Genomic DNA, 8,779 nt, shown 5'->3' with positions numbered 1-8,779 from the left:
GAATCAGAGGACTGGCGGGAATTAGTGGCGCTGTAATGAGCCCGATGTCCTGGAGTTAAAACTGGAGAGCTTCAAAGAGACGGAGAGTTCTACTGGATCATCAGCATCTGAGCCCACATCAAAGCCCGGACAGATAATGACTCGCTATCGAACATCACAGCCTTCATGTCGCTGTTCCAAACTTTCTGCTTGTCAAAGAGTTTAACTTCACCGTCACATTATGTAAGAATCATCGTGGATGAGCTGGAGGCAGCTTGTTGGTCACATGTCTGGATGTTGGTTCTGCTGAAGTTCTGTTTCCTGGTGCGTCTCGTCTGGTGATCCTGGATCAGCAGCTTTACGTCTGAGTCCCAGTGAAGCTGCTGTCAGGCTGACAGATGTTCAGACGCTGTGTTAAGCCTCCACTTTCCTCTTTCCCTCCTAAACTTCAGGGATTCTGAAACATAAATCCTCTTCTCCTCCGTGTCGGCGGCTCCCAGATCTTTTTTCTGGTCATCTTGAGAAGATTTCAGACTTCAAAAGTGTCCGAAGAAAAACTAATAAACATGATTAAAATGGCTTCAAATAAGCAAACTCCAACAAATGAGGCCGAGAGTCCGTTAAACATCAACCCTCGAGCCTCCAACACAAGAACTCACAAGACCTCTGCAAACAGCTGATGTTTTAAAGGTGCAATCTGTAAAATAAATCCAGATTAACATCATCACGTTTCTCTCTGACTGAACTAAAACAAACTTAATCTCCTCGTCAACTCATCGTCAGACACTTTATTCAAACTGATGTTTGTTTCTGAATTTAAAGTCAGAATTGCGACTTTAAACTCAGTTCAGAGATGCAGACGACACAACGTTGACTTTAAATGAAGAAATGAAAGAGAGAAACAGTTTGATTTCGTCTACAAACAGCAGCTGAACAACCAGCTCTGCTAGATGGAACTACGGCAACTCCACATGGACAAACCACATGTAGAACTGCAACACTTGTTTTATTCTCTGGTGTTTTTTGTCGTTAGTTATTATCTCAGTGCTGTGTGATGCCCGTCGAGAACAGAGCAATAAATGTATAATTCTAAATCAGCTGACCTGAACTTTATGTTGTGGAACATTCTGAGCATATAAATGATAATTCTGGCTTTGGGTCATCCCATCATATGAGTTTACACGTGTGCTTTTGTAGTTCTAGTTGAAGAACTCTAATGTTTTGTAGTTCTCAGCTGACTCTCTCATGTCCTGCTGAACATCTGGAGTGGACAGTTTTGTGTTTCTTGTGTAAAAGCTGCCGTCAACACTGACATGTTGCAGAGGTCACTTTGCAGAACTGCTGCAGTAAATTCACGTACGGCAACAAACAACCAGAATAAGTTGTGGCCTTCAGGAACGAGGCTGTGATGTCACAGAGGAGTTACTCTTCTCTTATTGGAGGAATGTTAATCAGGCCTGATGCTGCCTGTTTACCTGCAGTTATTTATTTGGAAATGTTCAGCTGAGCTGAAAGAACTGGACAGTTATTTACTATGAATATTACCAGCAGCTGGTGAAGAATCAATAACCAGGAAACGTTGTAAAGAGTCTCCAACACTCACTGAACCTGAACGGACAGAAAGAATTCAAGAAATGCTCATAATGTTACGTTTAACTTTCCCTTGAGCGGCTGAAAAATTTAAATATTGTTGGACCCATCGATGATTTCTCTCTCATGTTTAATATTTTGTCATGTCCCCTTTTGCACCAGTATCATGGACTCTCAGTCGACACTTTAATACAAACCAGAAGATCCTTTTCATTACAGCGTGACCGGATCTTTTCTCCACGCAGATGACAGAAGACGACACTTCTTGTTGATGAAGGAAACTGAAGGATGACGGTGCAAATCCCTCAGAAATGTGTCTGACAGTGTTAGTGAGCAGCTCCGCCTCCGTCGTCACTCTTCATTTCATCCGAAGACGCTCCTGCAGCCTCAGTTTGAGTAACCCGGCCAGAACAGAACCAGAACCTGCAGTATGAGTCACAGAGTGACTGTGACTGTGTGAAAACATCATGTCACGACTCGCCTGGACAGAATAATGAATCCAGCCAATCACTGATCTATGTTTAAAGGAGCAGTCTGTAGTTTAGTTAATGAGCAGCGACAGATCTTAATTATTATTAATGAAATGGTTCCACACAGTCATCTGACAAAAAAAAGACCTTATCTTTCAAATGATGTGCAGTCGAGCTCTTGTGTGCTGAAACCTTTCGCTCTCAGCAGACGAGCTGATGGAGACTTCTGATGTTTAAATCAAGTCTCAGCTGCTTCAGTTGTTCAGCAGAATGCTGCAACTCTGTTTTACGGTGAAGCTCCAGAAAGGTTTTGTTCTGTGACTTAATTTTCAGTTTTGGGTGAACTGTTTCTTTAATTTGGGCTTTGGCCATCCTATCGTTCAGGCACACTGAGACATCCTGCTTGCTAAGGATGCATATTTCTCTTAACACTGCAGTCCTCACACGACTCAGACATGCCGCTTGTTTACGTAAGTCTAAAGTTGTTGGCCTGATGCAGCGTCAATAGAAGAAGCAGAAGAAGAGGATCAAACACCAAAGAAGAAGAAGAAATGATGAACCGAGCTGCATCCTGATCAGATTCTCTTCTCAGCAGCTTCCATCCTCACTTTCACAACAAAGCGTCAGCAGTTTGTTAACAGGGACGTTTCTTCACGCTGGTCCCAGAAGGACACAATCGTGTCCCGGAGCCGAGCAGAACTAGACGACGTGTTTAAACCTCTTACCTTCCCTCTGTCTGCAGCTTTATTTACAGTCGAGTCCTCTGGGAGCTGATATATACATATACATACACTGCTTTAATGCTGTGACCACACTCCTTGTTAGCTCTCTGTTCTGTGTGACCGGCGCTGCTTCACATCAGCACAACACTCTGATTGTCACAGTAATGCTCGCTGACAGCAGCAGGATTTACTGCTGCAGCTCTGACTCTGCAGACGCAGGTTTACCACAACAATCTGCTCAGTTTGAGGTCCAAAATAAAAAGTCTGGGATCATCACAACATTAGAGAACACACAAAGACACCAGAGCTCAACAAAAACAGATTATCTTCACAGCATCAGGTTCCTCTAAGAGTCTCAGAGCGTCAGGAAGACAAAACATCACCAGTGTGAGTGTGTTAATGTTGTTCCACAGGCCACCAACAGGCTAGCAGCTAGTGAGGCTGTTCCTGAGCTAAATGCTCACATTAGCATGCTAACAGGCTCAGGTAGCATGCTGATGTTCAGCAGAGCTCCGTCTAATGTTCGCTATTTCAGTTTGAGCGCGTCAGCATGTCAGCATTTGATAATTAGCACTCCAACTGCACAACTCGTCAAAAAAAATCAGAATCACAAAATGGCCGAGTGCAACATGCAAATGACACAACTGATGATGCTCTGACGTGTCATCAGACGCCGTCATCAGGTCGACGTGTTCATGTGTTCAATACTTTGGTTTATAACCACAGAAACATCAGAAGTCTGCAGACAGCTGGAGAGTGTCTGTGCAGATCCGGACCTTCCGGAGGAACAAACAGCCAAAGTCTCATCAGATTCTGGAGCCGCCCGCCGACAGGAGGAGACCTCAGAGATCAACTCTTAACTTTTGTGGATCTTCACTCCTGTTTATCAACACGACTGCAGGAAAGTGCCTCAGACGAGGTGTTTTCCTCTCTGACTCCCGACAGGCGACTGAATGAAACCGTTAGTCTGAGTAAACGTCTCTGGTTGGAACATCGTTGGAAACATCCGGGATGATGTAAGAACAGACTCAACAGACCATCTTCTGGTCCTGACATCTGTCTGGTTCAGTAAACACTCAACATGTTTGACCTCCTGAGTTTCATGATGAAGGTGATGTCATCACGCTGCTCGTCCTCTGGTGACCTGAACAACATGGCGGCGGTCTGTTTTCCATCGGAGGGATGGAGGATTTGAAGATGCAGCTCTGTGTCTGTGTGTCAGAAGGGTTTAAGTTGAGTTATAAGAGGGTTGTGGACATTAATACCTTCATCCCTCCGCACTAATATGAAATATAAATAGAAGCTCTGCAGGGAGGGAAATACGTTCCCCGTGCTGCTTCCCTCCGCTTCTTTAAAGTTAAATATGAAAAGGAAATTGGAAAACTGGCCGTCGCTCCTCCAGCAGCTTTACACAGATTAATTCTGGCAGTTTGGTTCTGAGATATCCGGGTTGTTTTCAGGCAGGAGGGTGTTTATCAAAGTAAATCACTTCATCCATAAGCAATCTGTTTGTTTCTGCTGCGGATCAATGACGAGACAAGCAGAAAGTCACAAACACATCCAGCGTTACACTCGCCTGTCTGCTGCGTCTGAGCAGCTTCACCAGATGTGTCCTGAGTTTCACCCATCAGTTCGATGAGTGTAACATTATTTACATTATTCAGGTGTGGAGGAAGAATTCAGACCAGTTCTTCAGACAAAGTACTGCGAGTACTCGTGCAGTAAAGAGTCCTGCAGACTGAGACTCTGACGTCATCAGTCATGTGAAGCAGGATGTTTGTTGTTGCAGCAAAAGTGACTTCAGTCACTGTAAAAATAGTTTCAGATTAATTTCCTTTGTTTCGTGTGCAAAACTCTTCAAGTAGCCAATAAAATAACTTATAACAAAGTTCTCAAATAGCACTTGTGGAGTAAAAAGTGCTAAATTTAGCTCTGAATTAAAACGAGAAAGTGGCATAAAAAGAAAAGAGTTTCTCTCTCTGGTCCTGGTTCTTACGGCCTGTGTTCCTGTACGTCTGCCTGTTAATCAAAGAGTTTTTGTAAACTTGTATCTAAAGTTTTTACTGTGAAAAAAAGCCAGCCTGACCTTAAAGCAGCTGTTTTTAGAGTGGAGTTTGGTTTACTGGCCTGTCCACTCAATCAGACTGTTTATTGTTGTTTGATTTTATATTTTGAATTTGTAACTACGTTTATTTTTAAATATAAAACACTGTATACATGTTTACAGTGTAGAATGCTGTAAAAATGGATTAAGAATGATTATTATAATGTCATATATATATTTCATGATAATAATAATAATAATAAGTAAGAGGAGGGAAATGGCAGCAAAATGTCACCTGAGAATCAAACTGCAGACTTCCTGCTGGGTTCGTTGTGCTGGCCGTGACACACATACACACTGAAGGTCGTGCATGTATGTGCATGTAGGGGGCGGGGCTTCAAGCTCTAGATCTAATTAATTATCCAGCAGTCTGACATCACTGAGAGCCTGTTTACGTCACCCCCGTGACGTCGCCCGGATTCTGGGGGGCGGGGCTGTCCCTCAAAACATCCCGCCGCGCGCAGCGGCAGCGCGTGACAGACACCTGGAGGACAGACAGACACCTGGAGGACAGACAGACACCTGGAGGACAGACAGACACCTGGAGGACAGAGGTGAGCAGCGCGCGGAACTTTGCTCTCCGTTTTCTGGCGACATGTTGGCGCGAGCTGTGCTGTGCGCGGCGCTGCTGTCCGCGCTCTGCCCGGCGGGAAGGACGGAAGCCGAGAGGGACGAGCGGGACGTGCAGGACTATCACTACTCCAACTCCAACAGACTGGTGAGTTTTCTGATCACTGCAGCTACTCAACAGGTACGGAGGGATAAATAAGATATTATACAGAGACATTTAATAGAAACTGATCAGAGCCGCCGACATTAATCAATTAACAGCAATAACTTGAGAATCAATGAATCTTTAAAGCTTTGTTCATTAAAAAAGACCAAATATTCTCTGGTTCCAGTTTCACAGGACTGTATATGATATAATATTAATATTTATGTTTATATGAATATTAATTGAGTTCATCATGTAAACATTGACAGTGACGTCAGTAATTGTACAGTTCAGTAATGATTCTTCAGGATCGAGTGAAGATGATCGATTGACCAGCAGTGATTAGTTTACTACTGATCAAATATTGTGTGATTTTTTAATAAAAAACACCAACAACTCTGTTCTGCTTTGTTCTTTATATCATTATTAAATAGATTTATAGATTTATAAATTATCGCTGGCTTTGATTATTGATCAGATGAACAAAAGACCTTTGAAGAACTGCGAGGAAATTAAATGATGTTTCACCAAAATCTGACATTTTATGGACTAAAACATGGAATCAATCAGGAGGAAAATATCAACTGATGAATCATTCAACTGATTAATTAGTCAATCGATTGGAAAATACTTTTTTATTGCAGATTTGCTGTTTTGTGTGTGTAAATGTATTTTATTGGATTTAAACAGATCAATAATCTTTAGTTGCAGCTGAACTCTCCAATATTATTGTGTCATCAGTTCAAGTTACTGATCAGATGTGATCAATAGTCACACTGAGACACTGAGTGTGTAAATAATAAGTGTTATACTACTAACTTGACTGTAGTGTGTTACTGTAAATGTACATGTCGAGCTGTGTTGTGATCAGATGTAACTTCACATTTCAAAGTCCTCATTCGACAGATTACTGAGGAGGAAGAGCAGAAATATTAAGTTGCTGCATTTTCTGTGAAAGTTTTGATGTTTAAAGGAGCAAAAATAAAGAACTTGTTATGCAGGATATCCAGAATATATTATAATATTCATCATTATTATTATTATTATCATTATTATTATTATGCATTCATGTGTTCATCACTTTCATGTTGCAGCTGGTAACTATGGAAGTAATTTGACTGTATGTGTCACTGGGCAGCCTGTGAATATTCCCCTGGAAATTAAATAATACTAATATTAATAATGATGATGATTAGTGCTATACTGTATTTGTGTTATATATTGTGTAGTTCTTTATTAGGAGCCGTTTGTCCTTCTGAAATATAGTGGAACAAAAGAATAAGTTAGCAGATACGTTAAACTTAATTGTTGTACTTTCCATTACTCTGTGTGTGTGTGTGTGTGTGTGTGTGTGTGTGTGTGTGTGTGTGTGTGTGTGTGTGTGTGTGTGTGTGTGTGTGTTCAGCTCGGCGCTCTGCATGAAGTGCTGGAGAAGCTGCAGACCAAGAGGATTAATCCGTGGGAGAAGAAGTACGGACAGGTGCCCTCAGTGAGTCACACACACACACACACACACACACACACACACACACACACACACACACGTACTTTATTAGCCTGTTCTACTGAAGCCTTGAGATCAGGAGTTAACTGTAAACCTTTGCTCCGTAAAGTAATGAGGATGTAGATATTATCATTATTACTATTATTGTTTTTATTATTATTATTATTATTATTATACACCAAATAATTACACAATTAACAGCTGATAGTTTGCTGCTTTGGCTCTGATGCAGCATGTAATCTGTAAAGTAACTAGTAACTAAATGCATCAAAGGTTTAAGCAGCTATTAGAACCTGTGTGATCATTTATGAGCAGAAATAAGAAATGTAAAGTAACTAAACTACAGCTGGCAGGAAAGAGTCCGAGAACACACCAGCTGCTCACATTTACACACCAACACGTTACTGTTTCACACACACACACACACACACTGTACTGCATTGTATCTGAGCTAGGTGTGTGTGTGTGTACTTCCTGTTGGCAGTGTGACCTCGGGGAGCACTGTGCCGTCAGGAAAGGATCTCGGATCGGGAAGATGTGCGACTGCCCTCAAGGAGCTTTCTGCAACTTCTTCCTGCTGAAGTGCTTATGAGCCAATCAGATTACACAGCAAGAGTCTATTTTAACATGTATATTTTCCACATATATAAATAAATGTATAAATATAGATGGATGTAAAGTAGTGCAGATGTTTGTCAGCTGTGTTGTATTAAAGATGCTTCATGACGACTCGTCTTCGTTTCACTGCTTCAGACTGAAGCTGTCAGTCACAAACACACCAGCAGGTCAGTGAACACAGTTCATGAAGGTAAATGCACAAAACATATAATCAAGTCAATTCATCCAAGTCAGTTTTATTTGCTTCTGTATTCATTCATCTTTTATCTTCTTCTCTCCAAATGTTCATTCACTGTTTTCAGTTCTATACTGTTTTTCCCCTTTGCATTCTGTAAGATACAATTAATCATTTTAAAATAATTAAACAAATAACTAACTAAATTAAAATGAAGAAAATCTGTCCATAAAGAAACTAAAACAGAAATCAGTGTCACCTACAACAAATTAATGCAGCATTTACCTTCAGTAATACTGATGCATTAAATGTTGTAGCTCCTTATTGCGACTTTCATTTATATTTTCCATCAGTCAGTTTCAGTGCCGACTGGATTTAACATGATAAAGTCACATTCTCTTGCCTTTTACTGTCCGATTCTCGGACATGACCTCCGTCAGAGGAGCAGCTGTGATGTGATGCTGCAGCACCACCCTCAGGACAGAAACACAGAGGGACTCCACCTGCAGCCTGAGGAGGCTGGACACAGGTGAGACAGGTGAGACGTCCTGGTTTAAATCAGGTCTCAGCTGCTTCAGTTGTTCAGCAGAATGATGCAACTCTGTCTTACTGTGAAACTCCAGAACTGTTCTGGACTACAACACTTCACCTGACTTTATATAATTTCATGTAACTGAACTGAGGTTTGATTTGGACCGAACCAGAGGAGACAAACCAGAACTGTTCTGGTGACTGACTCAGTTTGTGTCCAGTTTGAATGGAGAGAGAGAAAAATAGGAGTCAAAATATTTCCTTTGACATTTGGTGAGTTTATGTTGTTGATTTATTAGACTCGGACTGGCTGCTTTCACATCTCCAGCTGGCAGAACCATTTATTTCTCCTCATTTATTCTCATTACTTT

General features: G+C 41.5%; 1 protein-coding gene across 2 annotated transcripts; it reads left to right on the top strand.

Moving 5' to 3' along the window:
- Positions 1 to 5,066: 5,066 nt before the first annotated feature.
- On the top strand, positions 5,067 to 7,813 carry cart2 (cocaine- and amphetamine-regulated transcript 2). Of its 2 annotated transcripts, none has more exons than XM_037107397.1 (3): positions 5,067 to 5,616; positions 6,986 to 7,069; positions 7,569 to 7,813. In XM_037107397.1, the coding sequence occupies exons 1-3, from the start codon at positions 5,461 to 5,463 to the stop codon at positions 7,674 to 7,676; spliced, it is 348 nt and encodes a 115-aa protein (XP_036963292.1). In that variant the 5' UTR covers positions 5,067 to 5,460; the 3' UTR covers positions 7,677 to 7,813. The 2 variants fall into 2 exon arrangements, with proteins under 2 accessions (XP_036963292.1, XP_036963293.1); XM_037107398.1 differs by having other exon boundaries at positions 5,101 to 5,583.
- The last annotated feature ends 966 nt before the right edge of the window (positions 7,814 to 8,779 follow it).

The sequence above is a fragment of the Acanthopagrus latus genome, chromosome 8 (assembly GCF_904848185.1).
Source record: "Acanthopagrus latus isolate v.2019 chromosome 8, fAcaLat1.1, whole genome shotgun sequence".
Classification (NCBI taxonomy): Eukaryota; Metazoa; Chordata; class Actinopteri; order Spariformes; family Sparidae; genus Acanthopagrus; species Acanthopagrus latus.
The sequence above is the reverse complement of the archived record's forward strand: the minus strand, read 5'-3'. Positions and strand labels throughout refer to the sequence as shown.